The sequence below is a fragment of the Lissotriton helveticus genome, chromosome 5_1 (genome assembly GCF_964261635.1).
Source record: "Lissotriton helveticus chromosome 5_1, aLisHel1.1, whole genome shotgun sequence".
Lineage (NCBI taxonomy): Eukaryota > Metazoa > Chordata > Amphibia > Caudata > Salamandridae > Lissotriton > Lissotriton helveticus.
Window position 1 is genome coordinate 1,533,619,521 of NC_136065.1, and position 22,232 is coordinate 1,533,641,752.

General features: G+C 47.6%; 1 protein-coding gene across 4 annotated transcripts in view; it reads right to left on the bottom strand.

Annotated features, from left to right (window-relative positions):
- The window catches only part of SRGAP2 (SLIT-ROBO Rho GTPase activating protein 2), a 532,947-nt gene that overhangs the window by 152,262 nt on the left and 358,453 nt on the right, over positions 1–22,232 (bottom strand). For all 4 annotated transcript variants that reach the window (XM_078644579.1, XM_078644580.1, XM_078644582.1 and 1 more), the window contains one exon: positions 4,628–4,729. In XM_078644579.1, coding sequence (XP_078500705.1) covers positions 4,628–4,729 — 102 coding nt within the window. The remainder of the gene's footprint in view (positions 1–4,627; positions 4,730–22,232) is intronic.

The following is a 22,232-nucleotide window of genomic DNA, read 5'->3' on the forward strand; positions in this document are numbered from 1 at the left end:
GGTTTACATCCATGATGAGGTCATTTCTTATGCTGTCGGTCTTAAGCTTAAAGAAGGCAGAGAAGGCTTCACAGTGTGGAGTGTCGCTTGTTGCGCTGTTTGATTGTAAGGGTTGTGTCTTTGTTTGAGTCTTGATTAGTTCGAACAGTTTTCTTGGCCTGTTTTTTGCTTGGTCCAGCTGGCGGCTAAAGAAGTCCGACTTTGTGCGCTTTATTTTCCTAAAGTAGGCATTTCTCTTGTTTTTAAGCGTTTTTAGATGCAGTGGTGAGGGGTCAGATCTCCAGGTACGTTCTGCCATTCGCATAGTATGCCTATCGTCATTGAGTCTGCCGTCATACCAGGGGTTAGAAATTTTGGTGGAGACTTTCTTCAGTTGCAATGGAGCGACTTCATTGACTATTGAATTCATAGAGTCAAGGTAGTGGTCGGTCAGTGATTGAACATCCGAGGCACCTGAAGGGGGAAGGAGGAGACTGCCGATGTGGGGAGGCAGGGTAGTGGGGTTAAGATTCTTCATGTCCCTTTTCCAGGTTTTGGATTTGGTGGGTTGAGCCGGGTTAGGTTTAACTTTTTCATTGATAAAGAAGGTGATAATGTGGTGATCTGACCAGTCGCAGGGTTGGATCGCCTCCAGTTGGGTAGAGTCCTCTTTGGCGATGATGAGATCGAGTATCGAGCCTTTGTCGTGTGTTGGTCTATCGCATATTTGGGTGAGGTCAAGCGCATCAAGGAAAGTTTTGAGACTATTCACCGCTGTGTCTTCTGATCATTCCAGTGGAGGTTAAAGTCACCCAGGTAGACTTGGGTGATCTGCCGACCGGCATTGGATGTGATCGTGTCCATGAGTTGTTGGGTGAATATGAGGTTGTCACCAGGCGGGTGATAGATGAGATGTAAAGCACAAACTTGTTTGCCCTCGCTGGTGATATCGAGGCAGAGGAGTTCACAGGAAGTAGGGGAGGGGGAGGTGACTTTAGTAACGGAGAGGTTGCTCCTAAAAATGCATGCAATTCCCCCGCCCGTCTTGCCAGACCTGTCCAGTCTAATGATGTGATAATTGGGGGGGGGGGACTAATATGTCCATTATCGGGGTAGAGGCTTCAGTAAGCCACGTTTCAGTCAGGATGCCAAGGTCCAGATCCATTGCTGAGACGAGATCAGCGATGTCGGAGGAGTGTTTCTGGGCCGATCTGCAATTGAGTAGGATGCATTTGAGTTTGGGAGTGAAAAGGGTGGTCGAGCCTTCTAAAGAGAGGGGGACTTTTCTGAGGTTGTTAGGGATGGAACCTCTGTTGCTATGGGTTGGGAGCCTCAGAGGGTTTGAGAGAATTGTGGGTATGGGGATGTGCAGGTTGGATATGTGTTTTTCCGGACCTGGGCCATAAGAGCGTAGGAGAGAGCATAGGTCGCAGTCAGTGAGTTGAGGACACGGCGGGGGCGGTGGGAGTTATTGCGAACGGGGATAGTCGGCCAGCGTGGGGGTCGTTGGAGGCGAGGGTATGTAGGGAGGGTGCGTCGTTTGTAGGGTAGTGGGATGGTGGGAGGTAGACTGGGCTGTGAGAAGAGAAGGTCTTTGATTGCGCGGAGATCTTTTTTGACTTGTAGGAGATCCCCTTTGACTTGTTGGAGGGTGGATAAAGTCAGGTCAGGAGGAGGGTTGGAGATGGCGTTGGTGGCGAGAGCCATTGGTGAATGGTTGAGTAGTGAGCTGGAAAGCGGGCAGGGTATCGAAGGGGGGGATATACTAGCGTTGTTGGAAGGTTCTACGGTGATAATGAGTGGGATGGCATTCGGAGTGTGGGCGGGATTGTGGGCGAGGGGTGTGGGTGAAGTAGGGGCAAGTTTGTGGGCGAGGGGTGTGGGTGAAGTAGGGGGAGGGTGGGAGGCATAGGTAGTGTCGTCAGTGGGAGACGGTGCCGGTGAGTTGAAGAGTGAGTGAAGGCTGAAGACAGTGGGGGTGGCAGAAAGGTAGTGGGGGCTGAGAATGGGAGGGGAGAGAGGGGGGGATGCTAAGGTAAGGGAGGCGGTATGTTCTGTGGGACTGGTTGGGAGGGTGGGGGTGTCGTGAGTGAGCGTGGGGAGGGAGCTGGGGAGGGAGATGGATCTGCCGAGGGGGGGAGGGAAGGGGAGGGAGATATACTCCGGACGGTGGTGTGTTCAGAAGCGTTCATGAGGGGTGTAGCGTGGTGGGAAGGGGGCGTGGGGGTATCGAGGATGTGGGTGTATCGAGGATGTATGGGGGAGGGTGTACTTACGTGGGGACTGAGAGTGGGGGGGAACAAAGGGTGGGATTTGTCATTGCGCGTGCTGTTCTGGTGCTGATCTAGGTAGGAGGTGTTGTGGGTGGGGGTTGTTGTGTCAGGGGAGAGAGGGATGGGGGAGGTATGAGTGGGGGTCAAAGGGGTATTGTTAGAGGGGCGGCTAGTGTATGAGGGGGAGAGATTGGTGACTGCGCTTGGGGAGTGTGGGGCGGTAACAGCAGGTGGGCTATTGACTAGGGTGCTGGGGGTAGAGGTGAGGTGCGTGTGGATCCGACGCTGAGCTATGTTAGAAGTGTTGTGGGTGGGGGCTGCGACGTCAGGGGTGATAGTGCTGGTGGAGTTCTGGGTGGATGTCCGCAGCTTGGAAAGGTGCTCTTTGAACTTGGGGAACAGGTTGTCTAGAAGTTCCAGGTTCTTGTCCGTGGATTGAATTAGGACAATCCCGTTATTGTAGATAGTAATGGTGGTTCTGCCAGGGAAGAGTTGGGAAGGTGTGATAGAGAGAGTTATGCAATGAACTGTTTTCCTGGTGGTGGAGACGGTGAGTAGTGTTAGAAACGCTTTTCTCCATTGGGCTGTGCGTGAGGTGTGGAAGATGATATCAGTGTTTAGGGCTCCATTGCCCGGTGAGAAGTAGGTGTCAGCAAAGGGTGTTTCAGGGTGCGACCTCAAGAAGTTATGTTTAAAGTGTTTAGCGGCATTTTTGGTGAGAGTGGAAGGGTAGTTGATTCTATACGTGTGCTTACCGATGAGATCCATGTTAGGATGGCTGTAATGTTGGGTGTGGGAGAAGAGACGACAATAAAACTGTCAGCCGTTGGTTACAGGGCACAGGAGTGACAACTAGTGAGTGGCCGAAAGTAGCCAAAAGTATAAGAGGTAGCAGTCGATGCAATCCAGGAACAAACAATGCGTAGGAGCAGCTTACACAATGTACAATATATGAGAGGTAGCAGTCAGCTTACACCAAGTACAATATATGAGAGGTAGCAACCAGTTAGGTGGAGCCAAATTGACACATCATAATGTAAGGGGTAGCAACGGTGTAATGTTAACTAAACTTAACTAAACTTATAAAGCGCACAGCTGCCTCAGCAAAGAGGCGTCCCGGCGCTAACAGCAGAGAGACATGGAGGCTCTTCTTATAACTGTAGCATCCTGCCAGTTTATATCCACAGGTCATGGCAACTGGACCGCATCCACACCTGAGCCCATGTCAACATTAATGCACAATAGGCCACAGGTCTAGAAACCTAGAATGGTGTCTCACTCCACTGACCAAGACCAATACGTCAGCTTGAAGAAGATACGATGAAACAATTGCAATTTTCATTTCATATTAGATACTTTCACCCATATCATCTTTCAATCCCCACTGGCACTCAGTTCATTGGCACAAACCAGATCGTGTCTGCACCATGTATGTATTTAAATATGAAAGTGGTATGGATTTTTTTTGTCTTTGCATACCATAGATATTGACATAGCTCCATTTCTGTGGTCATCGTGAGTGGCATGTGTGATGCACCTATAGGTTCCACTAATTGAAACAGCAGTAGACACTCACCAAGTCACTTGTGTGTGAATGCTTCCAGGCTCAGCCTAGACACTGGGGTGGTGGTCAGTTGTTTATCGAGCTCTCCTAAGGAGACGGAGTGGTCCACAGTAGCTAGAGCCACACAGCTAGTGATGGACACCAGTAAGCGACCTGAATTCATGATCCACTGGAGGAAGGGACATTGTGCTGCGGGACTTTGGGGGTAGGGGGACACAAATTCATTCTTGTTATTTGAAGTATGAATTCTGGTACAGGATTGTGTCTGGATGTTGAAAAGTAGGCTGTCCTGTAGAGGTTCATTGTGGACTTGATATACAGCTGAGTTTCCAATACACAACTTCCTATATGCTGTTGGGCAGGTTAGAGGTGCGCTGTGCTTACTCTACGCACCCGACCAGCAATGGGAGCAAAGGATGGGGTCATGCGTTTCTCCTTGTGGGTTAATAAATGGCATGGACTGCGATATTTTGTTTTTACAATCGGTCTACAATCAAACCTAGATTTACTGTTGCCAAGTAATGGACCCCTTGAATGTTCCTGCTAAGTTCCAGAGTAGTTTTCCCCCACGTATTTCAATTAGCACCGATGGGAAACACTATATTGAAAGAGGTTTTAAAGTCCAAAAAGTGCTATTTTTTGTTCGAAAGTTGAAACGAGCTCTAGAAATCAAGGATGTAGATTTGGGTTTCACCTGGACTACGCCATTGGTTAAGTTATTTCAGTATACCACTGCAGCTTTCAGAGACTCACAAGGGAGGGACTGGCTGCAAGAGAAGGGTTCAGTTTTTACACTGGCTGCTAATCTCACCTCTTCATTTTCAATCCTGTGCGACGAGAGGCGACACTGCAGCTTCTCGCATCTCTCCGAAAGTTCAGCCTGGACCGGCTGCTGGGCACACAGCTGCGAAGACTGTAATAAACAGACAATGCTGTAAACAGAGCTGCAACGAGACGGCTTTATAGAGACACGATCTTACCTGTAACTATCAACCTCTCACTCCTGTTTCATCTGCAAGGCATCATGCGTTAATATATTCCAACTAAAAGGGTGGGACTGCTCAGTAACAGGTGAAAAAACTCTTTTTAACTTATCTGGATGTACCCACAACAGTACACTGGACAACAACGTTGAGCAACTAGTAAGAATAGAATACTGTGTATATTGTATAGTCAACGTTCTTTTACTTCTACCCAGACCCTTACCACTTTTCTGATTCACAGTTGCAGAAGAGCAGATAAGTCTCAAAAAGGCAATAAACGAAATTAGAAAAGGCAAACCAGTAAGTACCCTGCATGTACACCACATGGACAGGAATCAAATACAGTTTAAGGAAGGTAAGAACTAGTTACGTACCTGTAATAAATCCTCAAAATACCTTTCTTGCACCTGTAGCATCTGTAGAGGCTTTCAAATGTTTCCAATTACAATTTCAGTCAGTTTCTAATGGGCACTATTGAGGGTGACAATATGCACACTTCACAAGACATCAGGACCAAAACTTCTAATATGTTCAACCCCTCACTACAGAGTGCATTCACTCTCTAGTGAGGTGTGCTCTCCCACTGAAGTGTACAAAAGGAGAAATGGGCAGCTGTAGGGGGCTGCCAAACTCCCACAGACCTAGCCTCGATAGTCATGTTAACATAAGCAGAAACACAAAAAAGAAACAAGCTACTTACCTGTAGACCAAGTTTTTTTAACCTTCGGTAATGCTCTTGCTGGTAGAGATTCTTGTCGCGTATTTCTCTCTTTTCTATTACTCCCAGGTGTCAGACTGGATCCAGAAACTATTCAGCAGTATCTTTGCGTGCTGGTAGATGGCGCTAAGTAGCACTGGACCGACGCCGTTCAACTTCGGAAAGGACATGCAAAGCCTAAATAGGTACCACTCCCGTGCACTGATGTCAATTTCTTTCAAGACTGTCTGTGATCCAAGCCCCAATAGCACATTGGTTGAGACCAGTGTGTACATTCCTAGACTTGGGATCATATTATTTAATAGAGCCCAATCAAAGAACTAGAAGGACAGGATGGTCAGTGAGAAATCTGCAGCTAGACAGAGTCTCTACCAAAGGAACTGTTACCAATGGTAAGTAACTTGTTGTTCTGATCGAGACTTTAAGCTGCAGATTCCTCACCTTTTTAATAGATACCAAAATTAATAGTTTTACCTGTCGGTGTTGTTTTGCAGCTTGAAGATCTTTCTGGATTGACTATGCTGTGCATTATTCCGCGGTCTAGTGGTTGGGTCTGGAATCGTAGTCTTGTCTTTCTTTTTTTTCTTTTCTGTAGCCCGGGTGGGCGTCGACGTCCCACTTCCTGATGTACTTCCTGTGACGTCTGCACGCTTCCTGCGGAAGCTCCCACCTTTGGGCGCCATCTTCGGATTCTTTTTTCTTGTTTTTGTGTTCTGTTCGTGAATCCTTGGCCATGTTTTCCAGTTCTTTCTTAAAGTTAATTAATTTTCTCTTTGTCCCTTAAAGTGTCTATTTGTATTTTATTCCTTGTATTTCCACCTTCTTCTCCTGCCTCATCTTTCTGGCGGAGGTGGGTGGGTTCACTAGTGAATCCAGAAAGATCTTCAAGCTGGCAAAACAACACCGACAGGTAAGAAACTATTAGTTTTGCGGCGTGAATCTTTCTTGATTTACTATGCTGTGCATAAACTTTGCGGTTTTTTATGTTTGTGGCGGCTGGGTGGAAGATGAGCGTTGGTTGTTGAATATATGTTGAAGCACTTTCTGCCCTACTTGTGCTTCCTTGTTCATCTGTATATCCACGCAGTAGTGCTTAGTGAACGTGTGCACTGAAGCCCATGTTGTCGCCAGGCATATGTCTTGAATGGGTGTGTTAGCCAGGAAGGCAACTGTTGCTCCTTTTTTCCTAGTAGAGTGGGCTTGTGCCCCCTCTGTTAGTTCTTGACCTGCCTGCTTGTGGCAGAATTGTATTGTTTGTGCGATCCATCGTTCAATGGTGCCCTTTGTTACTGGTCTACCCAGGAAACTGCTTGCGAAGGACACAAAGAACTGCTTTGTTTTCCTGTGCTCTTTAGTTCTTTCCATGTAATGCATTACTGCCCTTCTAGCGTCCAGAGTGTGCAGGGCTCTCTCTGCGCTTGTGGATGGTTCCTGAAAGAAGCTTGGTATTTGTATTGTCTGGTTCATGTGAAACCTTGACACCACCTTTGGCATAAAGTGTGGATCTGTTCTCATGACCACCCTATCGTTGTGTATTTGAATGTAGGGTTCTTGCAGTGTTAGCGCTTGCAGTTTGCTTACGAGGTGGTTGCCACTAGAAAGGCTGTCTTCATTGTGAGCATTTGTAGTGATGCCTTATGAATGGGTTAGAAAGGCGCCTTCATAAGCTCTGTTAGGACTGAATTAAGGTTTGATGCCGGTGGTGGCATCCTTTTGGGTGGCGCTATTCTTTTAGCCCCTTCCAGGAATCTTTTTACTACTTGAGTAATAAAGAAGCTCTTTCCTGTCTCTCCTCTTGTGTAGGCTTCTATTGCTGCTAGGTGTACCCTCAGTGAGGTGGAACTTAGGTTTGATTTGAGTAGGTGTGTTAACTATTTTAGCACCGTTGATTCCCTTGTCATCTTCTTGTACAGTTTCTCCTTGATACACCATTGTGTGAATCTTTTCCATTTTGCCACATAGCACTTCCGTGTGGGAGGTCTTCTTGCCTATCGTAGCACCCACAGTGTGTTTTCCGGCAGTTTCAGTTGTGCAAACTATGTCTTCAGGAGCCATGCCACTAGGCAGAGGCTATCTGGCTCTGGGTGGAGTACCTCTCCGTTTTGAATGGAGAGTAAGTCCCTTCTTTTCCCGAATTTGTGAGGCGGTCCCTGCGCCATCTCCACTATTTGCGGGAACCATGACTGCCTGGCCCACTGTGGTGCCACCAGAATCAGCGTCATGTTGCTGGTTCTGCATTTGCTGAGTACCCTATGCATCAGTGGTATCAGGGGAAAAGTGTGGGCAAATGTTTTCGACCAGCTTATCCATAGGGCATTCCCTTGGGATTGTTCCCCTGGTTGCTGGATGCGAAGTATCAGCATTTTGCATTCTGGTGTGTTGCAAATAGGTCTATTGTCAGGGTCCCCCACTTCTTGAATAACCTTTGTATTTCTTGTGCATTGAGCTCCCACTCGTGGGATGCCGATGTCTGTCAGTCTGCCTCCACAGACATCGGCATCCCACGTTGTCCTTACCTGGTAGGTGTATAGCTAGGAGGTCTATTTTGAGTGGGATGGCCCATCTTCATATGTCCTGTGTTAGGTTGGATAGTGCAACTGATTGTGTTCCTCCCTGTTTGTTGATGTAGAACATCGTTGCGGTGTTGTCGGTCTGTATCAACACTCTTTGCCCGTACAGTGGTTTCTGGAAGGCTTTCAGGGCGAGGAACACAGTCTTTAGTTCCAGGTAGTTGATGTGCCTGATCGCATCTGTTGGATTCCACAGGCCCCGCACCTTGAGTTGGTTCATGTGTGCTCCCCATCCCTTCTGGGATGCGTCTGTGGTGATGGTCACTGTTGGGTTTTGTGGTGTCAAAGGCTTCCCCTTTGTTATGTTCTCCTTGTTCCACCACGCTATCTTCTCTTGCACTGCGTGCGTTACAACCACTAGATCTTCCCAACACCCTGTAGCTTGTGACCATTGTTGTTGCATCCATTCCTGGAATGGTCTAATGTGTAGAAGTATATTGGGGACTATGTGTATGCAGGACGCCATCATCCCCATGATCTTGCTCGCTGTCCTCACTGTCAGAGCTCACCCCTTCTGGTACTGACGTGTCACCTTCAGCAGAGCAAGTGTTCTCTTGTCGCTGGGGAACACTTTGCTCTGTATGGTGTTGATCTGTACGCCTAGGAAGATCTTCACTTGCTCTGGTTCCATTGAGGATTTCCCCCAGTGAATTGAGAATCCCAGTTCCGTTAGCGTTTTTGTGACCCATTGTGCATGCTCCTTGCATTGTTTGTAGGAACTTGCTTTTATGAGCCAGTCGTCGAATTAGGAGTATACATGGATCCCTTCCCTCCTTAGGTGCGCTGCCACGGCAGCGAGGCACTTGGTGAAGACCCTTGGTGCGGATTTAAGTCCGAAGACCAGGGCGGTGAACTGGTAGTGTGCTTTGTTGATGGCAAATCTCAGTAAATGTTTGTGCTGTCTGTTCATGGGAATGTGTAGGTAGGCGTCCTTTAGGTCTATGGTGGACATAAAGTCTCCGTCCCTTATCTGAGGAATGACTTCTTGAAGAGATGTCATCTTGAATTTTTGTGTTCTTATGAATTGGTTTAGGAACCGTAGGTCCAGGATGGGTCTTAGTGTTTCGTCCACTTTTGGTACGAGGAAGTAGTTCGAGTACACTCCCTTGTTTCTTTCTTTGAATGGTACTGTTTCTATGGCTTCTTTGTGGAGGAGTTCTTGAGCTTCCTCTGTGAGTAGCGCTAGTTCTTTTGCTGAGTGCGTTTTTCTTTTTGGTTTCCTGTTTGGTGGTTTCCTTTCCAGTTCTATGCAGTATCCGAACTGTATGATGTTCAGTATCCATTTGTCTGTTATTTTCTTCCATTCGTGGAAGAAGTGTTTTAGTCTGCCTCCTACTGGTGTTGCATGTTCGTTGATCTTTTGTCAGTGTGACCCTTTTTTTGCAGACTTTGTTGTGCCCCTCCCCTAGAGGTGTCATGTGGGTGGGTACGGTTGGTGGTGCGGAGTCACTTCGAAGTGGATTGCTGGCCTCCCCTTCTTGTTTGCCCTCGTCCATTTGCCCTCCCTCGAAAGGACTGGCCCCGAGGTTGGTATTGCCAGGTTTGTTTTTGCTGGCCCTGCTGTGCTTGGTTATCGCCCTGGTAGCCCTGCTGGAATGGCTGATGCGACGTTCCCGGCTGGTTTCCCCCTCTTCCATTTGGCCTCCGTGCCTCTCCTCATTCCTCTGAATTGCACGGCCTTGATGGACCTTGCAGTTTAATTTTCCTTTTTGAGTTGGGTGAGTTTCTCATCCACTGGTGCTCCGAACAGGGTTTCACCATTGAAGGGGGTGTTCAGGATGTTATTTTGTACTTCCGGCTTGAAGCCTGATATTCTCAGCCAGGCATGCCTTCTCTGTGTGACCCCGAACATCATGAGCCTGCTGGACGTGTCTGCCGCATCCAGGGCTGATTTTAGGCATGAGTTGGCTATATTCTTGCCTTCCTCCACCAAATGTGTTGCCCTTTGTTGGTATTGCTCAGGGAGGTGTTTGAGCACTTGTCCGACCTCGTCCCAATGCTGGCACGTATGCCTGTTGAGTAGGGCATTAGAGTTGGCAATGCGCAAGTGTACTGCTGCATTCCTCTCTATCTTCCTTCCAGTGAGGTCTATCCTCTTACTCTCTTTGTCAGGTGGTGGGCCTGAGTTTGTGGGAACATTGGCCCTTTTTAGGTCGAGCAGACGTACTCTCAATGCGTGAGCATTGAGAGTGTCTGCTCGACAACTAATGTTGCCCGTTATTGGGAATGTGGACACCAATGTGTCACGAGCGTTTCCTTTGCAGTTTTCACCGCGGGAGCGCGCGTCTGACCCGCGCATGCGCAGAGTAACTCCCAGCCATTTTGTTGTTTTTTTTCAGACATACAGGCACACGGCACAGACACTCGCTCACACACCCCCCCCTCCCCCACAGTCACACACACGCACTCCAAGACACATACACGCACGCACGCACACACACACACACATACACAGCCCGCCCGCCCCCCCCCGCACTCGCGCGCGCGCGTGCACATGTCCCCTCCCCCCCCCTCACACCCCACTCACCGAGTTCTTTTCGTGTGTCCCTCTCTCCTTCGGCAGGCAGCGGCAGGCAGCGGGTCATCCTCAGCAGCAGGCGGGGCTCTCCACGAGCACGGGAGCCCCGCTAGCTGACGCGCAAATCTTCCGGCAATCTTCCGGCTGACGGGCACAGGAGCGCTTCAGCACAGGAGCGTGGGGTAGGCTCCCGTCGGCTTCCTGTCTTTTTGCGGCCCCGCCCCCGTCCCAACACAGGTTGCCTGGCTTCCTGTACAAGCCGGGCTGCGGCGGTGAGTTTTTATTGTACTTGTTTAACCCGTCTCTCTTTGTTCTTGTCAGCTTGTAGTTGCGCCCTTCCACCCTCGCATTCAATGTCACTTTATTTATTTGCGCACAGCCGCTGTTATGTTATGTTATGGACATTGCATCATGTATTTTTTGTAAGCACAATAATGGAATAAAAAAAAAGGAAACGCTACACAATTATGTGGTTATTAAAAGCTGGGTCAGAGGGAGGAGAGTGAAAACACCAGCCAGGTAGCAAACGCTGAAGATTAAACATACTTTTCCCAAAAAATTAAACAGTTACCTGTCTGTCCTCCTTCTGTTCCGGCATTTGTTCTGGCATTTAATTTAACTTTTGCGTGCGATCAGTTGTAGCAGTTTAATTTTTTTGCAAACTAAGGTTACAGAAATTGTGTGTTTAGGCTAACTTTTTAAAGTAAATGTTTTACACTCTTTTAGTGCACATTTCGGTGTCAGTGTTTTAGTTCAACAGCTACAATGCTTAATTAGCAACTTTTAGCTGAGAACAGAGGCCGCGTAGCTGTAGGCCTCTGGGGCTAAGCATGCAGTCCAGTAGCTGTCACGCCCCTCACAGTGTGTGATAGCACCGTGATTCCCCTTGGTCCGGAGAGCAGACATGGCAACCTCATGGAAGGCGTCTCCTAGTGCCTGGGTGGCCGCTGCAGTGCTCTGCGTGGTTGATGCTGTGTGGATGCAGGAGGCTGTAAGCTGAGGAGAAGGCATGTGAGGTCTAAGTGCGCAGGAGAGAGGGGCTCGTCGGGCCCTGCATGTCGCCATTGTAGTTTTGCAAGGATCAGATCATCCAGTTAGAACACCGGTACACACTCTAGTAAAAGATTACTACACTGGAAGAAGTGACTTAAAATGAGCCCCTCCACCCCCCAGTAGACTCAAAGAAGTACCTGACTACACGCACACTCATGCTGGTGATGAAGCACACTTTGCAACAAAATGTTGCTTGAAGTTTGTGGAGTCAAGGCCTATAATTTTAATAAGTCTAACATGTGTATTGTCTGTCAAATTAACTCAACCTAGTTTAAAAATGCATCTGTACACACGACACGTGGGTTTAACAGGAGCCTTTTTTGTTTGCATATGTGGTGATTAATTTTTGTAAACTGACCTACAGTCTTTGACAGTCTAATAAAGCGGCTGTTTTACTTTAAAAGCATGAGCTATATTTTTCTGTGCACTTGTCCTGTTTTGCTATGTGATATTGGCTGTTGTCTTATGCAGCCATTTGTAATGCATGATAGTGTTTCATGTGCTTTTTGCTAGGAAATCTAGTTAAGGGGTTAATATTTAGCAAGTGGGGTGGGTTGATTCTCGTTATATTTCTATATACATATGGAAGGGATATGAATAGATGTACTGCAAGAGTCACAGGAATGTTAGAGTAGAAAGGTCTACTGCATATACTAGTGAATACAGTCATCTCTATATACAGAAAAAATGAGTTATATTTAGAGGGGTCGGAGTGGGACACAGTGGGTGGATGGATGCATGATGGATGGATGTATGCATGATGCATGGATGTATGGGTGGATGCATGGATGGGTTGTTGGTTGGATGGGTTGGTGGATTGCATAAATTGTTGAGAGATTGGCTGTATATATGCATCTATCCATACACCCATCCATGCTTCCACCAACTCATCCATGCAAGCATTACAACAAGAGCCCGCAGCTCTCCTTCGTCTCTCCTCGCCCCCCCTTCCCTGAGCCCGCAGCTCTCCTTCGTCTCCCTTCCCTGTGCCCTGCCCTGATATTGTAAATGAAAATGCCATTTATATATGTTAAATAAATAAAAAAAATGTCAAGAGCAATGCCAATGGCTCTAACTTTAACAAAGACAAAACCATTGCATTGTAAATGCTTGTTGCTTGAGCCGGCTGTTTTTTTGTCACCGTCCTTATCGTAAGTGGATCAAACAGCGCCACAAGTAGAGGTTACAGCAGTTTTCGATAGAGGTTAATTTAATATTTGGAAATATGTTCCATGCACCACTGAAACAGTACTCACTCCAAATATGCAAATCTCTACATTTAATCGTTTGTATTGTCTACATAGAAGTTGCTAACAGGGAAGTTCATTCTTTTCTGCTTTTCCCTGTTTCCGCCACACACTCCACTCCTTTGTGTCTCCTTTCTGGCCCCTTTCCTACTTAACTTTTAATCCTTTCTCCTTTAATCTCATTTCCACCATCGAGCACTGTTATCTTAACCTTTGTGTTTCTCTCTGTCTTATGATGTCCTGGCTGCCACCATTTACTTCGGACCCTTCCTCACCCACCCTCCCTCACCCACCCTCCCTCCCTCACTCTCCCTCCCTCACTCTCCCTCCCTCACTCTCCCTCCCTCCCTCACTCTCCCTCCCTCACTCTCCCTCCCTCCCTCACTCACCCTCCCTCACTCACCCTCCCTCACTCACCCTCCCTCACTCACCCTCCCTCACTCACCCTCCCTCATACAACACATATTGCATTACAAATGCTATAGGTGTCACATTTGCGAAAGTTATAACTATTGGCATTGTAAATGACAAAGCTATTAATTTGTCTATTTTCAAAAACAAAACATAAATAAAAAAGTGTCATTTGCAATACCAATAGCTCAAACTTTCCTAATGCGAGACCTATTGCATTGCAAATGCTTGTTCTGACTGTTGCTGCAATGATGGAGTCAGCTGTGACGGATCCCTGGATGTAGGGAGGATCCTTAGAGGAGTGTTTGTATTTTTTCTCTGTCCTGGGTGTGACAGACCTGCAGCTTGCTGGTTCTATGAATGCCTCTCTCCTCTTGTCCAGGACACTTGGTAGCATGGGGCTCAGGAGTTTTCGGCGGCTCTTCGGCCTCGAACTCCTCCTCGACTTCGACGATCGGCGTCGCCGGGATGGTGAACCTCTTCATTAGTTTGTCGAATTCTCTTTTCCTTTGCAGAACGTTATCCATTTCAGCCTCGAGCCTTCTCTTTTTCCTTTCCATGTCGGCGACCTGTTCGGCGTCGAGTGTTTCGGACGATCTCTTCGACGTAGACGTCGACTTCGAAGAAGCCTTCGGGTCCTTTTCCTTCGGCGTCGAGTGCTCCTTTTCGGGGGGGTGCTTCGACAACCTAGGCTTTTCGTGTGTTTTCGCCGCTTGGGAGTCCTTTGCGAAGTATCCGCTGGGCTGTTTGTCCCTGGATGCAGCTGCGGCCGTCGAAATTTTTGGCGCCGGTGCTCCTTTCGTGGACTTAGACTCTGTTTTTCGAGAGTCTGTCGGGGCTTTAGGGGTCGACGTCTCTCCTACCTCTTTTGTAGTTTTCTTATCGGTCTCTACGACCGTGAAGTCATCTGGTTCCTCGGCGATGTTGTCCTCTTCGTCACTTGAGAGGCCCAAGTCCCGAAGCGACGGAGGTTGGCCTTTTCCTTGCATGCTGTGGTTGGCTATCCTCTGTCTCTCTCTAATCCTGAGAGTCTTCGGGGTGAAGACGGAGCAGACGTTGCAATCCTTGCTTTCGTGGTCGACCAGCAGGCAGAGGTTGCCAACAGTGTACTGGTCCTTCTGCGCGTACTTGTGGTGGCAATTGCAGCAGAATTTGAACAGGGTCTTGTCCATTCCTGCGCTCAGGGGGCTCTCTGTGTGCGCATCCTCCGTTGGACGTCGAAGTATTCGAAGTTCTCCTCCTCCTTCCTCGTCCTGGCTCGGAAGTCTTGTTCCTGGATGTATTCTCCAAACTTTTTCGGTAGATTTTAGCTTTTTCCTTCTTTTCTCCAAAAACTCAGGAACCTCTCTGACGATCCAGACCCAACAGGGGAAAAAAGAATCTGAAGATGGCGCCCAAAGGTGGGAGCTTACGCAGGAAGCGTGCCGACGTCACAGGAAGTACGCCAGAAGGTGGGACGTCGACGCCCACCTGGGCTACGAAAAAAAAAAAGAAAAGACTACGATTTCGGACCCAACCACTAGACAGCAGAATAATAAACAGCATAGTGAATCCAGAAAGATTCACGCTGCAAAACAGCACCTATTGGGTGGTGGGTCTGTGAATAAACTCAAACCAAAAAGCCCTGCGGACAGAGTGAGCAAAATACCCCCTCGGCAAACGGGACTGTCAATAGAGCTTCATGATCGTATGGAAAATGCCCACATAGTCTCCTGGCAAATCCATGACAGGGACTCGTGTGCCAATGAAGTTATAGGAGCCATGGCCATGGTAGAATGCACACAGAGTCTTTCCAGAGGCTGCCTTTTTGCCAGTGCATAGTCAATCTAAATGCAAAGAACGATCCAGCCAAAGATGTTTTTCTTCTGCACAGCATTTCCCTTTTCCATTCCAGAGAATACCACAAAAGCTGATCATCCACTGGGAGTGTCCTCTGGAAAGACCAAGTTAAAAGTTAGAGCTCTCTTGGTGTCTGTAGGAAGGTGGCTACCTGACTATGGTTACCCCAGATTTTTTGCCTGTGTTTAGCTGGTTTTTTGACTTAGTTGACCTGGTTCCCTGCTAATCAGGGCCCCAGGCCATCTGCTCTCTCTGTAAAATGGATTCCATGTACCCTAGGTACATACCAATTGGAAATGGACTCCTTGTCAGCCCCTGTAGAATGCACTATAGGTGCACAGGGCACAGGAGCCACTAAGGCCTACCAGGGGCTGCAGCATATCTTTTGCCACCCCTGGCTGGTTCTTAAATTGACACAACTGGCTGATCACTCAGCTGGGGTAAGGTGGTGTACACACCCCTTGCTTAGATATAGTATACCTATGTCTAAACCTATATCTGGACACATGTAAACCTGTGAGCCACTCCTATAGACAGGCCTCACCAATCCTGGAGGCTGGGTGCATGGTTTTTATGTGAGATGGAGCTCTAGCATGAGCTGAGCCTGTCTGCAGCCGTCGGGAACAAATCCCTAAGCTGTTTCAGGATAATGCCATACCATATACTATTAAGTGCCTTATAATCCTCGCGGTTATTTAGCAACTCTGGTTTGGCTTTATCAAAACATGTCGTGTAAGGTGTCATACGCTTTGGAATACCATCCCCTCGCCAGTTCTGGCGACGGGGATGGCATTCCACCCCTCTAGAGGGGTAAGACATGTTACTTCACTTTAATGCGGTTGATTTCTCCAAAGGCCTTAAGATCCACAAAATGGATGCCTCTGCCACAGACAAATGTCTGGACCCCTGGAGCTGACCGAAACCCAGTCAAGGGGGTCCTGGACAAAGGGTTTCCTGTCACAGGAGGGTGTCACCGCCCTCCAGACAGGAGATAGTGTATTGTAGCAGGGAGGTTTGAAAGAAACCAGACACTGCCTGGGGCGCACAAGGCTGCCCCTTGCATAATCCGGCCAAACCGGTTCTGGGGCACTCCAGCCCTCGTGCCAGGGCGGCCTGGATCAAAGGAAGGGGGTGTATCCACCCACTTCCTGGGTCCCACCCATAGGAGGGGACCTAGCAGGTAATCACGCCCACCAGATTCGAATAAGAGTGGGAGCAGTGCCAATGCACATCAGATTTCCTGGAAGAAACATTTGAAACGATATTCTGGACCCTTCGCCCTCCATCTCAACGTGGAAGCCCGAAGAATCTCCCTTGTGGTCAAGGAGTGACCACCCTGCAGCAGCAGGCACCATCCAGCCCTCGACGTCTACTTGGTTGCAGTTCCCGCCGGAACTCGAGCGACTGAGATCGACGAGATCAAGCCTGCCCAGCTTCTAACAGCCCGATCCACAGTCCCTGCAAAGCTGAGACCCGTGGAGGCGACCGGAAGCGTGGGGCACGCCATCTTGAAGTGACCACGAGACGCTGACCGTGCAGCCCACGAGTGACCCTCGAAGCTGTACACCGGGGTTTGAGAAGCCCCCACCCTGAGCTACTCCTGAGCCGAAGTTCAGCCCTCCACACTCGACGAGTGCTGCGTGGGGCCCTTTGGCACGATTTGGCTCAACGCGTTGGCCCGGTCACTTGCCAGCTGGCTTGTGGTCCCTGTGCCGACGAACTACAAAAGAAGACTCGTGATTCTGGTTGCTCCAGATCCACACCAGCTCCCCTGAAAGGGAGCCCCGACTCTGACCTTCCTGGTCCGAGTGAGACGCCATCTTCCAATCCCGCGTGGATTGCTCTTACCAAGGCTTGTTTGCTCCAAACCGGAAGCCGACTGCACCGACGGTGAGAGCCTGCGTGGGACAGATCGTGACCTGCTCCTGGACGTCGCAGATGCCCCAGAGCCCACGTGACAGCGAAGAGAAGCGCCTCGACGACCACCTGATTGCGCCCGACATTGCCTGGTTCCGTCCTGGTTCCACCCTGGTCACTGCTGAGTGACCCAGACTCTGTCCCCTCTGCTTTCAGGTACTCTACAACTTGAGTCCACCCTTGGACTCCACCGGACACTTCGTCTTCACCCTGCCTGCAGCCCTTTCAGCTTCAAGCACCAAGAGCCTGCGTGTCAAAACCCGACGCCACTTCGACCCTGTGCACCCACTTCCTGTGGGTGAGGTAACTTTGCTCCGCCGGTGTTCCCACACTGGTGCACACCTCTAGGGTCTGTGTGTTAAGTTTTGTTCCTCTAGGTTCAGCGGAAGTGTCCTTAAACTTTAACTATTTGACTTTTACGCACCATTGGTTAACATTGGTGCATGCGTGCGCTTTCCGCACATCTCCCGAATCCCGAGGGCCATTCCCGACTTCAGCATTGCTTGTCCCGACTGCTCCCAGCGATTCCCTAGGCCCTAGGCCTAACCACTGTTCGAGTGGCCTCTCTTATACCACTTGTTTAGTATATGGTTCGAGTGGCCCCCTGCCCTCATCCATAATTGTGCAACTTTGTATGTTTAAACAGTGCTTTTGATTTAACGCTTGTGCCCCTTTATTCATAAAGAATACTGGGGATTGTTTTTAGTAATAAACACATATATTTTTATAATATATACTTGTGTGGTGTCCTTTCATTTGGTATTACAGGATTGTATGTGGTAAAACAGCTCGCTTAACACGACCTCTTAAGTTAAGCCTTTAGGCTGCTTAGTCCATGCTACCCCTAGGATAGCTTGTCTAATAAGGTTGACTTACAACCAGACACCATAAGGGGATTGTTTGGTCAGGTAGTAGGTGGTTCCAGAATTGGAAACATCCCCTACCAGGCCAACTTCTCACAGTGTCCAAACATGGAGTCTCTCCTACTCCTCAGATGGGTAAGGCAGAGCACAGAACGCCAGCAAGATGATATTTTGACCGATTTGAGGTGTCACAACTTTAAGCAAGAAAGATTTCAGTGCTTCGAAAACCAGATTTTCTGGCAAGAAGGTGGTATACAGTGGGTTGAGACAGAGCGTGAAGCGGACTCACACTGCCCTATTGTTATGGTGACGAGGAACACTATTTTGAGGGTGAAAAGCCTCAAGGAACAGCTGTGAAGCGTCTCAAAGGGAGAGCACCTCAGAAAAATGAGGACCTGATTAAGGTCCGACTGTGACATGAAAATGGGAAAGTGAGGAAACAAATGTTATAAACCTTTCACAAAGCACATAAAAACTGTAGACTTAAACAATGACTAATCCAGCAATCAGCAATCGCAAAAAGGCCGAAAGGTACCCTTCAACAGTGCCCAGAGCAAAACCTAGCTGGACTAAGGACAAAACAAACTGCAAAATGAGGAAAATCTTTGCCTGTATGGGTCTATCTGCAGAGAACAACACCAAGCCACAAATGTGTCCCAATGACAGGTATATAGGGATTTTGTCGAGAGACACCTGGCTGCCAAGATGATATCAACCATCCCGAGAGGAAGGTCCAAGTTGTTCATCTGCTGCCACTCAATCTCCAAGAATGAAGGTGGAGATGGCAAAGGCCAGGGTGCAGAACCCTCCCTGCCTGCAACAGCAGATCCTCCCATGAGGTGCAACCTGATCGGAAGGCAGGTGCTCAAGCCCAAGAGTTCTGGATACCAACTTCAGATCCCACTGCAGAACCTGCAGATTGCACCTGGTGTGCTTTGCCAGCAGGATGCAGGTGGACATCAGTCCCAGCAGTCTCAGAGTCAACCTCACTGAAATCCAGGACCAAGGCTGAAAGATAAGGATCGTGGCCTGAATGTCCTGGACTCTGTCCCGGGGATAAATTACTAACCGAACCATGCCCAGAATGGCTCTGATGAAGGGGGCATTAGATGAGTCAAGTGTGAATTTGATACATTGATGGTGAACTTCACAGATGTCTGGAGGTAGCCAATGACTGCCTGGAGTAAGCTTTCTAACAGCCAGTCATTGAGATAGGGGAAGGCTCGAACACCTGACCTCCATAGGTGTGCTGCTTCCACCGCCATCAGTTTTATAAACACCAGAAGGACACTGATGAAATCAAATAAAGCACAGCAAACTGAAAATGGTTCTGTCCCATTACGAACTGCAAGTAGCATCAATGGGACTGCAGGATGGGTATATGGAAACAGGCGTCCAGCAGGTTGAACACCACCATACAGTCTCCAGGGTTGAGGGCCGCCAACACCTGGGCTAGTAAAAGTAAAGTCCACATTTGTAAAGCGCACAATCACCCGTAAGGGTCTCTAGGCGCTGGGGGGCCGTCGGGAAGATTAAGCGAGCTATTGCCCAGAGTCACATGGTGCTGGGCTGACCTGCCGCCGGAGCCGGGGATCGAACCGTAGTCCCCAGATTCCAGCGTCAGTCGCCCTGGCCGCGGCGCCACACCTCTCTTCAATTTTTCCTTCCAGTGGAAGGCGTAGTTCTAAAATGAGACAAAGCCCTACGTCTTTCTTGGGTCCTAAAAGAAGCAGGAAAAATAACGACATCCAACTTCTGTCATGGGCACCCTCTCGATAGCCCCTTTGGCCATAAGGGCTTGCCCTTCCTACGGAAAAATGTATAGATGGTCCTCCGTCAATCGTTGGGGGGACGGTGGACAGTGCATCCGTGTTGAAAGGAAGAATTGAACAATTTGCAGAACTCACCTGTCGGATATGACCTGCCAATCCAGCAAGAAGCGTCGGATCCTGTATTCTCCCGGTTGGCTGTGTTCTACCAAGGGCATGCTAAATGGTTTTGACTTTGGGAGGGGTAGCGGGGTGAGGACTGGACTGGGTGGCTTGTTGGCCTTGACCACAAGAACAGTGGGCACCACAGCCTTGACTGTGAAACGGTCGCGCACCTTGTTGAGGCTGGATTGGTTGGTGGTATAGGGCATCTCTCCCGAAGCTGTGAAATGAGCGATTGTGCTGATATGGTGGGTGAGGTGAGTCACTGTTAGAAGGTGGTTCTGACACTATGGGCCGCCCGGATTTTTTGCTTTTTGAGCACCTAATTGTTGAGCTGTTACTGTGGGGGGGCCTCATAATCTGGGACTCACCCACAGTGAACTCATAATGAAGCAGACTGCATGGAGATTTTACTGGTGTCCCCCTGGCTTGAGTGCGGAATCACGTTCAAATTGGTTTCTAATTATACGTCCGAGCAAAACGATTCACGCACCACCAACAATCAAATACAAAAAACATGCAATTCGCGGAAATTGCACACACCACGGAACAAAGGGCAGAAACACTAGTCTTTACAGAGGAGGATACCAATCACATTTATTCCTTAATTGAAGAAACAGAAGAAATAAGTCCTGGTACAGGTTCAAAAGAATCTACAATTAAACAATTGTTATACATATCCAAACGAATAGTCAATCAAAAACTACACGCGAGCACATTAATAAAGTATCACAAAACGCAAAGGATTCCACGAGGATTAAGGATATCTTTAAAATCAACTTTATGTAAAAACAATGCAAGGTTAACAGAACGTTGGCATGCAATATTGAATAAGTGTTCACTCGATTTGATTTTACTAATAATAGAAGAGTTGGCCAAATTAATAGAGGATCTTACAAAGGAAGTAAATCAAACCAAAGAGGATGTGTCAAAATTAACAACTAAAGATGAATGGAATCAAGTCTTAGCAGACATTAATATAAAATTGGATGAATACACAAAAGAGATAAATGATAGGAAAGTGCGCAAATTCAAAAGGGACACTACTGATTACCGCCTAGGAGAAGTATACACATGGGCGGAAATCTACGCAAAAAGACGCCAACAAAAACCTAATGCTTCAACGAGTGAAACCTCGTCAGACAGTTCTGAATACAAAAGACCAACTTTTGAAAGAAGACCAAGAACAGGTCAAATAACACAAAAACAATCAGGCAAAGGAGACACACAAGAATCAATTAATGTGGAAGCACCAACAATTTCACAAACCCCTGTCTCTTTTTTGGAGCCAGGTCCTGGACCTTCGGTAGAACCCGGAGGAGCAAAAAAACAAACAAACATAGAAACAGTGGCTCAAAACACCAGGAGTCAGAAACCCTAGTCATAAATATCTCAAAACATACTTTGAGTGACACAGAATTAAAGACACTGCAAAAAGGATCATCGTACGTTCCAACATATCATTCAAACCTATTAGAAACCAAAATTTGTTTGTACAAATTTCTAAGATCATTACGATTAAGACATTTTTTTAGCAATGTCGTTGATTCAGGAGTTTCAACAGGGAAAGAGAACACCTTAATGGGACTGAGATCCAAAAGTAAATTCATGGCTCCAGTTAGCCATAAAGTATTAGATGCTTTTGAAAAAGTGGTAACAATTGAACTTGAAGAAATTTTCAAACGTCCCAGACCCAAACATACCAATTTATCTCCAAAAGAAAGAAGCACACTACAAAACTTAGCTAACAATCTCCGGATTACAATCAGACAAGCTGATAAAGGAGGCGCTTTAGTAGTGATGGACACGACATTTTATGAACAAAGTGTAGATACCCACGTGAATGACATCAACACTTACACAGTTATTACTTCTGATCCAACGAAAGAATTCATCAAAATACTAAAGACCATAATTGAAAAAGCCATGGATACAGGAACCATCGGTTTAAAAGAGAAAGAATACCTAATGAAGACCAACCCGAGCATACCATATATATATATGATCCCCAAAATTCATAAGAACGCAACAACACCACCATTGCGTCCAATTGTATCAACCATCGGATCAATTCACGAACCAGTGGGAAAATATATTGACAGACATTTGCAAAACATCGTTCAGAACAGCAGTACGTACATAAAGGACACAACCCATTTTTTAAACATACTCGAAGAAGAAAAAGACAAATTCACCAGAGACATGCTCATGGCAAGTATAGATGTAAAGTCGTTATACACTTCCATACCTCACAACCTTGGTATATCAGCAGTAGAAAGTTTTAGTGGATGAGGACAAACCTGAAACATTGAAAGTGTTCATAATGGAACTATTACACTTATTATTATTATTATTATTATTATTAT